Source organism: Lagopus muta, chromosome 19 (genome assembly GCF_023343835.1).
Source record: "Lagopus muta isolate bLagMut1 chromosome 19, bLagMut1 primary, whole genome shotgun sequence".
Lineage (NCBI taxonomy): Eukaryota > Metazoa > Chordata > Aves > Galliformes > Phasianidae > Lagopus > Lagopus muta.
Genome location: NC_064451.1, coordinates 6145606 through 6159021, shown reverse-complemented (window position 1 = coordinate 6159021; position 13416 = coordinate 6145606). Strand labels below are relative to the sequence as shown.

Genomic DNA, 13416 nt, shown 5'->3' with positions numbered 1-13416 from the left:
TTCCCATTTATCATCTTTTTGTACTAATTATCAGAGAGCAACAAATGTTAACAACCTACAACAGTCATTATCTGCACGCTGCCTCATTCTCACCAGCCTGACCTGGAGGAATAGGGATCCCCAGGGTGCTGGGATGGGAGCTCAGGATCTGATTGCTGCCTGGCACTGCAAATCAGGGGGGTCCTGTTCAGCTGGGGCAGCCAGGAAGACGGGCGCATTTGCAGAAACATCCAGCCAGAAAAATGCTGCATCCAGTAGTGCCTTCTGTCATCTACCAAACAACAAACTCTGCTCTAAAGAGAGGGAAACTACCAAGAGTTTTGTGCAAAACGGGGGTTTTCTTAGCCATGGCCGTGACCTGGGCAGGGAACAGCTGGTTTTCAAGGAGGAAAGCAGCAGCAATAATAAAAAGCAGCAGCAATAATAAAAAGCAGCAGCACTGTGTTGGTGCATCACATTCACATCACATTCAGCCCATCAGAACACTTAGCAGATATCAGTTAGCTCCGCCTTGCAGTTGAGGAAGGTCGGGAATGCCCTCCTTGTTTCACACTGGGTGAGACACAGATGCTTTCAGGATTTTCCTCTTCAAACAGGTTAGGGCTGAGCCAGCAGCCTGGTCCTGGCCTCCTGCTGCCCTGCTGGGTGCACCAGAAAGCATCCAGGGCTGCAGGGGACTCACCTTGGGCATTGCCCTCTATAGCATTATTTGGCATAAGTATAAACTCATAGCTGTGAAGAGGTAGGAAAAAGAAGCTGTGCATCTCGACCTGCTTTGTGAACTCACCACCATCCAACACAACGCCCCCTGCCAGGGTGAAAATGGGCAGCAGTATTTGCCACTTAGCAGGCAAAAAAAACCCAACCCATAAACACCCCATGGAGAGCACAAACTTCAGAGCCACCTCTGTCCCTTCCCTCAGCAGAAGAACCAAGCAGGGCAGGATTTTCACCATTATTTATTATCTGTGAAACGCCAGCAGTGTCCTGACTCTGCACAAGACACAGTTGCTTGGCTTACAAAAAGAAAAAGCACTGTGGTCAAAATCCTTTAGCCTCCAGAAAGTTAACAGCTGAGTCCTCAGGAAGCTCTTAGGCGCTGCCCACGCTGAGGACGAACCCAGGTGAGAGGTGAACCATTCCAATGAGGCAGGTGGAGCTCATTTCTCTCGCCTGTGAAGCTTAATTTGATTGCTGTCCAAATACAGTTTGAGAACATGGCCAACAGCATTGGGTGCTAAAACCCAATCCATTGCAAGAAACTTTCTTTTCCAGGCAGGGAAGCAACATTAAAAAACGCCACTACTCATGGAAGTTACAACTGTTTCCAACAAACAATAGGTAAAAAATACCAGGAGAAGGGGACTCAAAGTATCTGCTGGTTTTGGGTGGAAAGGCATCGAGTCCCCCGCGTTCACCAGATGGATATCAACATCTGACACGTGTTGGAAGACATCCATATCAACTCCACCAGCCTAAACTGCAGGTAGCCGAACACGAAGCCGGAGAGCACGTCTGTGATGTGGTGCCGACCGATCATAACGCGAGAAAAGCCAACGCAGAAAGCCCAAAGGACCAGCAGGATGCGGAGTGGGATGGCCAGGACCAGGTGGTTGAGTAGGAACTTGGAGAGCATGGCGGCACGGCTGGCGTGCCCGGCTGGGAACGCATAGGTGTCCATGGTCAGGTAGTCCAAGAGCCCGGGGCTGATGTCGTACGGACCTTTGCGCTTGGCCAACTTCTGCAACCCGGCCACGATCATGATGTCCAACAGCAGGGCTGTAAAATGAGACAGAGGCAAAAGTCAAGGGCAGTTTGCAGTGCTGAGCACACAAAGGTCATCGCTGTCCTTAAAACAACGCTCAGGTTCAGCCCGTCAGCTGCAGGTCACCCAGCTGGCAGCTGACCTCCCAGCTGAGCGCCATCAGCGCCACCGCGCAGTGCAGAAACACAAACCACAGAGCACCCTCAGCACCAAATGACCTTTCAAACTGCTCTGGAACAACACCCATCTGTACTTTATCCTCTTTCCCTTCCTTCCATCCCTCTAGCACCAGCCAATGCTCCTGGCATTTCTACTTCCCTGCCAAACTCCTGCTATTTCTTCCCAGACAAAGGTGATGCACCAGGGCAGCCCAGGGAGTGTAGGTGTGCACATGGAGGCGGTCGGAGCAGAGGTGCTTTAATAATCCTTTCATTCAGGGGATGAATAAAATGGACCTTTAGCACTGCTAGGTCAGATGTTCATCAAACAGTGCTCAGAAAGCAGAAAGCCTCATTCGCTTGCGTTTCCTGATCTGAAGGCATGCTAGCATCAGAACTGGAGGGTTAATGTGCTGTTAAAAGTAAAAAAAAAAAAGAACCAAACCTAAGTGTGCTCCGTCAAGTGTTTTTTTGTACTTCCTCCTACACTTTCTGTTCCCTTCATGATGAGGAAGCAGCCTCAGCAGCCTGCCCAGCCCCAGCTGGGGGTGCAACCAGCACCCGTCCATCTGCAGCACACACACACAGACACACACACACCCTTCAGGCCGAGAGGAGTGGAGGTTGGAGGGGACAAAACCACAGGAGGGAACTTGGGGGGACTGACTGAGCAGACAGACACTTGGGGCTGTTGCATGTGCAGTGAAGAAGGCAGAGAGGTGAGATTAGGGGAGCAGGCACCATATTTCTAAGCCTTTTCCTCCATGCACATACAGGCAGCACTGAGTTGAAAGCAGCAAAGACACCAAAGGAAGGGTTTGATCTCACCCATTACTTCTCACATTTTATTTTTTTTTTCTCTAAGATCCAGAATTTTCTCTTTAGCCTGTTTTGAGAGAAGCACTGCAAGCCCAATCACAGAAAGCACTGCTAACATCCAAAACTTCCTTACAGTGCAAACCCAACAAGCGAGCCCTGCCCATCTGCGACAATTCAGCATCACAGATCACCTTGGTAAAGCAAATAGCCAACATCTGGCATCAGATGCACAGAAATGAGCTGAAAGCGAGCCCCCCGGGCAGACATTTTATATCTATTAATAAGAGAAGAAAAACAATTATCTGCCTCACTCCTACTGCCACATGTTAGGAGCCCATTAGGAGCAAAACCTGCACAGGCAGAGCACAAGGACAAACCCATAGAACTGCCTTAGCAAAACCAAACCAACTGCAGCCCTCTCCCCGAAGGGAAGCTGATGCAGCTGCTGTCCTGTCCCTGCCAGGTCCCTTCTGTCCCAGCCCAAGCTGCAGTGACAGCAGGGTGAAGGGCTGTTCTTGCTGCCCATGGGCATCACCTGCCCGTGCTGGAGCCAGGCAGCATCCCCTGGGGATCGAGTGGGCTCCAGCTGAGGTGTTTACAGAGATGTTTACGTAAGTATCAAAATCACAGCTGAAAACTAGCCTGGGCGCAGTGCTGGGGGATAGAAGAATAGGAGGAAGCCAAAAAAGCCTTTGTCTTTGTCTGTTCCTACAGCCCCGATCCACATGACGTGGTGCACATGGGGCTGATTGCTGTGCCCAGGCACGTGGCAGAGGAGAAATTGAGTTCAGTGGGAGCAGCGTGCCCATCCCCTGCTCATTTTAAGGCAGGGCAAGCCAGGCAGTTGCTCAGTGCCCAACGCTCCCTACGCCAGCAGCACTTTGACCCCTGCCCCACTGTGTCAGAGGCCACGTGTAGGGCCCAGGTTGGCTCTGATGGTGCTTTGTTTCCAGATCAGCCAACTTCAGACACACAGGATCATAGAACTGTAGAATTGCTCAGGTTGGAAAAGACCTTCAAGCTCATCAAGTCCAGCTACAACCTAGCCATACTCCCCTAACTAACAACCCACATGTCACCCTCCCTAGGAAATAGTTCCTTTTGATCCACAATTAGAATTCCCCCAACATTTGCTTTGAACTGGAGCTGTTCAGTTATTACATACAAGCCCTATCCTACTGCTTCTGCAAGGAGCTTCCCAAACCTCCTGCAGGCATGAGGCTCCCTGACCTGGAAAATGAGCCATTTGCAGCCTTGGCTACTTGACACTAATGAAAGATGCAGGTTCCAGAGCACCATCACCCTCGCTCCAGATGAGCTCCACTCCTCTGGAAGTGAACTCCTCTCTTGCATTTTCTTCCCCAAACGTGGCACCATTAGGTGCAGGAGCTGACAAAAGGCACAGATGGCACGACACAGTTAAGCACTGAATCAGACACTGTGGTGTTTTGGGGAAGGTTATGTTTTGGCTGAACAAGCAGCAGAGGGTTCTGGCTATGGGGTCAAAGGCATGCTAGTCCAGTGGCCACAGGGAAGGAAAAGAATGGCAGAAATCAGCACTGTGCAATTAATTAAAAAGTCCGGTGACTGATTCCATCACCATTCTGCACCAAAGCTGGCCTGGGCCCTGCTGCCTGCTCAGCATCCCTGCTCCTGCTGCTCACCCGCTGCACCTCCGCTGCTTCTGCTCCTGCCAAGAAGCTGGGGACAAAGCTGCTCACCCATCCTACGGATGCCCTGCTCAGCCCTGCTCAGCCCTGCTCAGCCCTGCTCAGTCCTCCACAGCAGCCAGCAGCTCGTGTCCCTGCCCAGAGGGGCAATGGGAAGCTGCTCGGGAGTGACAGACACGAGCATGACTCATTTCCCTTGTTTATTCCTCCTCTTCCCATTCAGCAACCCTCGCACTTCTTTTCTCTTTCAATCTGCATTCAGACTGGGGAATATTTTGCCTGCTCGATTTTAAGCTTCCTGCAATTCCCTGAGGGCTCACACCATCTCCAGAACCAAAAAGGCAGGACCTGACCTCAATGCTGACCACAGGGACTTCTCAACCTTGGATCTAAAAGAGACCTTGCACAGATCCATGGAAATATCCCCCGTGTCTGCTGCAGCCACAGCAAAATGGGCTCCAGCCTGTCACCAACTGTCCTCTGCACACAGGGACACTGCAGGCTGCACGTCTGCCCTGCAGTGAACAGAATGCACTTGCCATAAAGCACGCAGGAGAGGAAGGGAAGGGGGCAGGGAGCTGGGCACTGTTTGCTGCTCGGAGCTGCCTGAACTCACCCAGGGATATGGGGTAAGGATGGCACCTACCAAAGGACCAAGGGCAGGAAAATGATGGGCTGATTAGCAGCTGGATGTGATGAAGAGGAATGTTTAACGTCAGGCTGGACCTGTGACATGGATGCAGGGAGTGGGAGCGTTCCTGAGCAGGGAACACACACAGGGTGCCAGCCCTTGGGCTGCTCTCGTCTGCTGAAATGCTATCTGCCCTGTCTAGTTCAGAAAATCCCCAGCCTCGCAGTGGGAAAATGAAAAGGAAAAAATAGACACATCTGGCCCCAAACCATCTCTGGGGCTCTCAGCTTAGCAAGCTCTGCTGCGTCCGGACTGATCCATCTGCCAGCACAGCTCCCCATCCTCTCTGCTGGGTCTGAGCTGCTGAGCCCCGAGGCTCAGTGGGATGAGTTTGTCTGTACTGCCTGGGCATTTAATCTGCTCGGTGACCTTTAACAGCAGCGGGCTGTACGATCCGAATCTTCACTGCGTGGATTCCAAACGAAAGCAGCTCCATACACAAAGTCCCTCTGTACGGCTAGAGGAGGGTCAGAGGGTCTTTGAGGGACCCGGGGAAGGCATTTCTTTCTTCATTTTCCCTTAAACTACCACTTTCCTGGCAGTTTGCTCTTGTGTGGAGGCTGCATGACGGCCTCCAGAGATCTCTCTGTATATATTTATAAATACATATATATAGGGCTCAGAATGAAGTCGCCGTTCTGCAGGGCGATGTGCCTCACAGCGTTATGGCTTTGTTCCCAGTTGGACTAATGCTAGGTCTGCATCCACGGGGAGAGCATGGACTGAATTCTTGCTGACCTCCAGGCCTGCAGAAACAGTCCTGGCCTCCCTATGGTAGATCACCATATTCCATCCCTCCTTACTCTACAAAGGTGCTCAAATCTGGAAAGACAATCAGTCTAACGAGATCAGTCTGTTAAGGTTAATGAATAGGAGGTGAAGAGGTGACTTGAGCACTGTCCAAAATATTGAAAGGCAGAAGGGATGCTGGATGAAAGAGCTATTCAGCTGAAGAGACAATGGTGTGCGGAGGGAACGGAGGGCAGGGAGCAGTCAAACTAAGAGCAATGCACTTGTGAGATCACCTACCCCTGCATTCTGTATTCTGTGGTACAGAAATGGTTCTGACAAGTTCAGCGCCACTCAAAATCTTACGTCTGATTGAGTGTTTGGGTTTTTTCCCTTAGCAAATTGAACAGGAATAAATTCAGGGATGTGCTACTGCCTGTACTTTGCTGTGGGTTCGATCAGTGATCCAAACGTTCTTTGCTGGCTTAGCAGCCAATGAATCACTGCGTTCGGATCCACGCTCTCTCCAGATGGATCAGAACCAGAAACCAAGGCACTGCTTTCCCTCAAGAGTTCAACAGCTCTTCTGCCTGGTTCTAGAGAAGCTCCAGTGATGACAGCTTTATATCTGATTTCCCTCTGAAAACCCAGTTGCAAGGTTCAAATGGTTTTCTAAGCATTTCAGTTTCCACGAGATTCTTGTGACTGCAAAGAACAGCCTGACTGGCCCTGAAATTCCAACAGTGCCACACAAATAAAGCGAGCTTTAGCTGGGAGCTTTCCCAAGCTCTGATTTCTGCAGTGAGGCAGAGGGGGAGCAGACTTTCCTCCTGACTCTTTCACAGCCAGGCCTGGCAGTACCAAGGCAGTCTTCCTGAAAGCACATTCTGGCAGAATGATTTTGACAGTGGGCACAGATAGCCGATTTCTTCCATCTTTTCAGTAACAGGCTGAGATCGTGCTTCTCTGTTTGGCATTTGCTGGAAAAAAGCTTACGATGAGGAGGAGAATCAATAAATTCCATCACAGATGACAACCGCGGAGGGAAAACATTGCTGGGGGTTGCTAATCAACATCAGCAGTCAGGATGGATGGCGTGTCCCAGGGAGAGAGGTCAGAAGCCCTCACCCTAAATGCTCCCACTCTTCTTGGCACAGATCCTACCAAGATCCCCCAGTGCAGTTCCCCCCCTCCATCTGCAGTGGTGCTCCTGCCAGGTTCCTGGTCCCATTTCAGCAGTCTCCTGTCTCCTCGCCTTGAAAGCCTGATTGCAAATCCTAAACAAGTGCTCTATGATGGGCTGGCTGCCTGCCCAGAGACTGCATCAGAAATTCTGCTTGATGTATCAAACCCTGAGCAAGCCAGGGGGAAGGGTGGAGAGCCAGGGGAGGTAAAGACGGGGTGCTGCAGACAACCCCAGCTCCCCTGCTTCCAGGAGCCCAGCAAAGCACCAGCAAGCTTCCCTTCTCCCTTTGACCTGTCCCTGCTGACCTGCTGGATTTCAATCCTAGGAAAACAACAGTGAGAGGGAGCCAGGATGCCAGATGCAGCAGCACTGTCACACACAGAAAGGGATGCTTTCCTCTTGGGGTCTGAGCCCCAAGCTCCCCTGCTGAACTCCTTCATCCATCAGCAATGCAGGCATTCCAGCAGCAGCCACTCCGATGTTAGGAGCTCCTGACTGCAATCTCAGATATCAACCCAAGGCCACGCTTGCAGAGATCCTGTTCTGCAGAGCAACACGAGTGCTGCCTGGAGAGCTCTGCTGGGAGGCTGCAGGCACCTTGGTCAGCAGCCTGGAGCTGCTTTTGCATTTGGCCTCCTGGATGGCAATGGAAGAGCAAGAAGGCTTTCTTTGGTTTTAAGCCAAAAGTGGCGTGAACTCTTCATAAAGATCTCAAATATATTGGACTCAAAGAGGTGGATTTTCAGGCCCCAGAACTGTCGGAGCCTCTCAGGTCAAGAGACCTCTGGAAATTGTGCCGGCTGATGTTGGCTGCCTCCTATCTCATCCTTGTGCCCTTTCAGACGGAGCTTCTTTTCTCAGCGAGGGTTTTGACCCGGAGCACTGAGCGGCTTGGGGAAGAAGTGCTGACGTTGGCGGCCCTGCATCACGCCGATGCTATTCTGGCTTCCTCCCCACCATGGCGTCCCTTCATTGGATGTCACAGCACGAGGACAGCCTCTTCAAAGGCAGAGGGGAGAACAGGGAAGCTACAACTGTGCTTTTCAAATTGGTTCAGCACAATCTTTGCCCTCCTTGAAGGATGAACTTCTGGAAAAAAAACTTGAGCTGCGCTGCAGCACCCATACAGCACACACTGCTGAAATAAAGCCTTGCTGTGACCCTTCACAGTGCTCCTCGAGAAACAAAGGCCTAAATCTAATGCCTTCAACCCTTGTGCTGACTGAAAGTGCGAGCTCTGCACGCCTGTTTTTGGAGAGGGTGAAGAGCTTGGGGTGATCACAGGCACTATCACCAGGCTGCAGGCCAAAGGCAGAAGGGAGGGAAGAGGAGGACCTTGGGGGTGACAGCCAGGGTGGGCAGGGGTCTGGATGTGGGACCCAGATGTGGGGCCTGGTCATGGCTGGGACATTGGCTGCTCTGCCATGACTGACCTCAAGTAAAGGACCAGGAGGGGAGCCAGAGAGATCAGAGCTGTGCTCATGGCCACCAGGTGAAATGAGCGCACGGAAAAGAGGACAGCAGCAAGAAAGGCCCTCCTGGGATGAAGGATGTGTGATCAAATCACAGCAAGAAACGAGACAGGACTCCATCAGGCGGCTGCTGAGCTGTGGAGCCTGAGCCCGCTCAAGGAGGAGCAATGTTTGTTGTTTATTTTCCTACGGCTCTGATCCACATATCAAATTTACAATATTCATGTTTTCCCCAACTCAACAAACCACCAGGGCTGACGGCTATAAATCAACACCGTGACCGCCGGCATCCACCTGCACTCACAGACACTTTCTTGGCCCTATTAAACCAACCCAAGCCTTGTGCAGGGCTGCTCTATCGCTATGGCCATCCACCAGGATCCCTGCACCCCTACCGACAACATCCATCACCCCCAGCACCCAGGAGCAGCACGAAGCTGCCAAGGCAGCCAATAAGCACAGCGTTCCCCAGAAAGGTCACTGCGACATCGCGGTGGGAGCAGCCAGAGGAGGAGCCCCAGTGCCACCGTCCCTTGTGACCGGGTCTGGGCAGTCCTGTTGGGATGGGGCTTTGCCACTCACCTAGCAGCAGGTTCATGAGGACCTCCTGGCCCGCCAGCGTGCTGCTCTTCACCAGGCAGATGAGCGTGCCTGCGATCCAGGGGATGCCGTGCCCCGTTATCCCCAGCAGGTTGATCATGGAGCGGGCACCCCCCCAGGACGAGGCTCTGTTGGCACACACCCCCAGCCGCTTGGACATGCAGATATCGATGGCCAGCAGGGAGTTGAAGGCGATTCCCTTGAAGGAGGGGTTGAGCTGCATGCAGTCCTCTTCGGGCAGCTGCTGCGATTGCCTCCGCTCCTTGGGGCTGCTGTTCTGGGTTCCGGCCGCCGCTGTTTGGCCGCTCTGCTTCCTGCCCGAGCTCCTGCTCTCCTGGGTCCCTTTCGGGGGCTGGTTCAAGGAGAGGAACTCAGCCCTGTTGAGGACATTGTTCCTGTCTCGCGCTCTGGACCGAGTCTGGGATGCTGGCATTGCAGTCTTTCTCTAATTGAACTGCTTTGCAAATACCGGGAAGGAGAGAAATCCCTCTTCTCCCTGCAGAAATCTTCCCCACGCCCACCCTCACGAGCTGTGAATTTGGGAAGCTACAAAGGTTCCCCTCTGTTGCAGTTGCCCCCAGCACAGTCTGCAGCTGTTAAATATAGAGTAAGGAATGCACATGGCTGTTTACTTCATGGGCCTAGCAAGCTTGGAAGGAAAATTAATGCCAGGCTTGGCAGCCACTCCAGTGCCAGGGAAAAAGGTTAAACAGCCAATAGATTGGAAGAAGAGGAGGGAAATGCTTTGTGCCAAAGGTTGGTTGCTTCTGGCCTGGTCTATTTAAATCTTCCAATAGCTTATTTCCCAGAGCTGCAAGGGAAACTGGGAAATGTAGTTTGGTTTGGTTTTTTGTTTTTTTTGGTTTTTGGTAGTGTAATTCACATTTTAATATCAGAGCATCATCAATGGAAGAGAGCATCAGTGCTGGGAGTGACCAGCACTGTGGCAGTCAGGGCAGCCTCCAAACTGGGCATCACTCGGTGACTACCCTGCAAAGGGCACAACCTGGATCCCTCCCGGCCCGCTCTGTTCTGTCTCTCCTCCCCACAGGGGCACCCTCAATAACATTTCCCTCTCCCTGATGTGAACGCCTTGCAAACACCCCCAGCCCCATCCCCTCCCTGGCACGGCATCCATCTCTGCCCTGCCTCCAGCCCCAGCCGAGCAGCACCTTCTGATTAAAAGAGACACTGCGCTGCTAATGAATTCCCATCCCCCTGCCCCCGGCGCTGAGCGTGCCCTAAATACAGCACGCCTTTCTGCCGTGTCATCCCGCATCGCATCGCAGACCCCGCGCTCAGAGCAGGTGACAGCAGAGCCCGTCCCTGAGCTGCACACAGCAGTGGTGGCATCAGCCCCAGCATGGCAGCGCTGCAGCCCTGGGGTCCCGCAGAGGGAGGTGGGGAAGGTGAGCGTGGCACCAGGCGGCAAAATGGGCACCACTCCTGGATCCGTGCTGCTGCTTCCCCATAGGAATGAGGAGTCATAAAGGTCAGTGTTAGTACGGGTAACACGGTGAAACAGCACCCGTGTCTCTTTAAAAGCCTTATACAAAATGTACAGCAGAGCCTGAGTGCTAAATTAAAGGTGGTTCTTGGCTTTGTGAGGCAGCAAGCAGAACTTTGTGCTTCTTGTCTGTGGTTCTCCAAATCCTCGAGCTGAGCCGCACACTGTGCCCATCTGACACCCACACTGCCATGCTGGGCCAGCAAATCCGTGCTGGAGCCTTCACTCCCTCTTGGGTTTTGCTTATGAATCAAAGGAAAATAACACACATCAACTTATTTCTGAATCACATCCTCCAGGAGCCTATCTCGAGCATGTGACAGCGCCTGTGGGCTGCGGGAAGAGCTCTTCCCCTCCTTCCCAACACATCAGTGCAGCTCCTTCCACCTCAGGAATTTCTGTTGGGGTTGAGGCAGCCCACGAGGACACCTCGATGCCACCTGCTGCAGGGCTGCTGTGGTGCAAGGCTCCTTGCAAGCGTCTGTGTGCAAAGAGTTAATGTGATGGTGGCCAGGAACCTGCAGAAATAGAGCAGCTTGGCTCGTCACCTCTTGTCCCCTCCCCTGCTGGGGATGCTGAGCTATTACTGAGCACGTTCCTCGGGAGGTGTCACTGGGAAAAAATACCCTGCAAGCACTGGGAGCTGCTTTCATCTGGTGCCTGTCTGTCCTCTGACATGTTCGTGGACGTGGGGCTTTGCTCTGCATGGCACACACTGGGGCCAGAATGTGACAGGCGTGAAGGAAGCACGCGCTGCTCGTGGTGAAAGCAGAGCAGGAGAGGAGAGCAGCAGTGTCCCATCAGTGGGGCTGCTCTCCTTCATAGGAAAGAGGAGAATCTGCCTTTCAGCAAGCCTGGAAAGCACGAGGCTGATGGGACCACACTGCAGGGCAGTGATGGATGGAGCATCAAGCACACAGTGGAAGGAAAGCAACCCCCAGCATCACCAGCTCCTCCCAGCTGGTACTTGGCCTCAAAAACCAACTCCACCAGCAAGGCACAGCAACCACTCTGCATGAGGCACAGTGATTCAATCACACTGACCGGAGCAATGGAGGCAGGCGTGGCCAACACTGAAGCAAACTCCAGCTGAAGATGAAAAGCTGATTTAATTAGAGTGAGATAATGCCATTTCCTAGTCGACCAGAACATGGGAGAATGCCAAGTTGAAGCAAAGCAGGGGTGAAACTAGAGAGGAGCTGGGATATCAGAACATGCAGCTTCACCAAATTCATAATGCTCTGAGAAACTGTGACAAGCTTGTTTGAAAGGTGTGAAAGAGTCTTGGAAAATGTCAAAGTATTTCAGCACCTTCTGGAGGTTGCTGAAGAAACTGGATTTTTCATTGGGAGATGCTCATTTCATTCTATCCTGCACCTCCTGGACTCATTCTTAGTTTTTCCCTCTGTTTCAAGGCTGGTAACGGCACCCTTCACAGACATCCTGAGAAGTTTCAAGCAGGTAAATATTTAGCTGACGTTCTGAGAAACATAGGAAGAACACCATCACAATACACGGCAATGTTTGCACTCCCTGCCACATCATTGGCACAAAGGTCTTCGGTGCACACCCTGCATGGAAGGGCAGCACCCAGCTGCAAGGTGCACAGGGACGGAGCAGGGCTCCCAGGCACGCATGGGCAGGAGCCCCCCAGGACCTCGGAGCCAGCAGGAGCAGCGGGAGGGAATCTGCCCTGCCTGTGGCATTCCCTCGCCAGGAGCACCTGGTGGCTCCCATCTTTGCTGGAGGCCAGACAAGAAGTGCACAGATATTGGAAAATGCTGAGTTTGCTGTTGCAAGGTGCTGAGTCTGCAGTGAGCGCGGGGCACGAAGGAGTAACAGGAGTTTCCTCAGCTCCAGGCAGCCGTGCAGCACTGCGAGCAGCGCAAAATAATTCTTGGCTCTCAGCGCAGGGGGTTTCCCCTTTAGGAGAGCATCAAGGTAGGTGTGCGACGCTCAGCACACAGCAGCTATTGCCCAACATGTGCACACCTGGTGCTGAGCTCTGCTGGGTGGCACCGACCCCTAAAGCTATCCTCAGTACCCAGCGCACTGCGGCCTCTGGCTCTCCCATTGCCTGTCCCAGCTGCTGCTCAGAGAGCTCTGCGTTCCCATTGCTTGAACCAGGGCTGCAGGTTTGGAGAGCATCCCTTCAGTGAATCGACCAGCTGGGAGAAAAACCTTCACCAATACTGCGAGAAAACACATTGCATCTGAGCTGAGAAAAAGCAAAGGAGGGAAGGAAGGAAGGGAGGAAGGGTGGAAAAGAAGGAGAGAGAGGGAAAGAAGAAAGGAAGGAAGGAAGGAGGGGGGAAGGGAAGGAGAGAAAGAGGGAAGGAAGGAAGAAAAGAGGGAGAGGAGGAGGGAAAAAAAGAAGGGAGGAAGGAGGGAAGAAAGAAAAAAAGAAAAAGAAAAAAAAAAAAAAAAAAGGAAGACGACGGAGGAGGAAAAAGCCCCTACCCTTTATTTGTAGAAAAACTACATTACCCACAATTCACGGCCACGTGGGAGGAAATGCTGTTTCTGCAAAGGAGGTTTAGCTTCAACAGCTGCAGTTTAAAAGCGAAATGCAGGGGGAGGGATGGGGCTGAGCGCTGCAGGGCGGGCGGTGCGGGGCACGGAGAGCCGCTGCGCTGCGCTGCGCTCCGGAGCGCGATGTGGCTGCGGAGCTGCGGTCGGAGCCGTGCGGGGCCGGGGCTCGGGTCACTTTGCCGCAAAGTTTGACCTGGCCGAAACGTTGCGGTTGCTGCGGGTGCCCCCCCCCCTCCCTCCCCCGCGCCCCCCGGAGCTGAAAGGCTGAAACCCAGCGGGGAGGGGGG

The 13416-nt window shown here is 52.8% G+C and overlaps 1 protein-coding gene across 1 annotated transcript; it reads right to left on the bottom strand.

Moving 5' to 3' along the window:
- Nucleotides 1-941: 941 nt before the first annotated feature.
- Nucleotides 942-13412, bottom strand: PLPP7 (phospholipid phosphatase 7 (inactive)). The gene is made up of 2 exons (XM_048966169.1): nucleotides 9073-13412; nucleotides 942-1779 (listed from the first exon to the last, which is right to left on the bottom strand). Exons 1-2 carry the CDS (start codon nucleotides 9521-9523, stop codon nucleotides 1415-1417), a joined length of 816 nt encoding a protein of 271 aa, XP_048822126.1. The 5' UTR covers nucleotides 9524-13412; the 3' UTR covers nucleotides 942-1414.
- Nucleotides 13413-13416: the final 4 nt, after the last annotated feature.

What these genes read in the sequence shown, in the direction of transcription:
- PLPP7 (XM_048966169.1), bottom strand. Translation starts at nt 9,523, where the DNA reads ATGCCAGCATCCCAGACTCGGTCCAGAGCGCGAGACAGGAACAATGTC. An exon ending in CCTCATGAACCTGCTGCTAG is followed by an intron (nt 1,780 to 9,072) that starts GTGAGTGGCAAA and finishes CTCATTTTACAG; the next exon opens with CCCTGCTGTTGGACATCATG.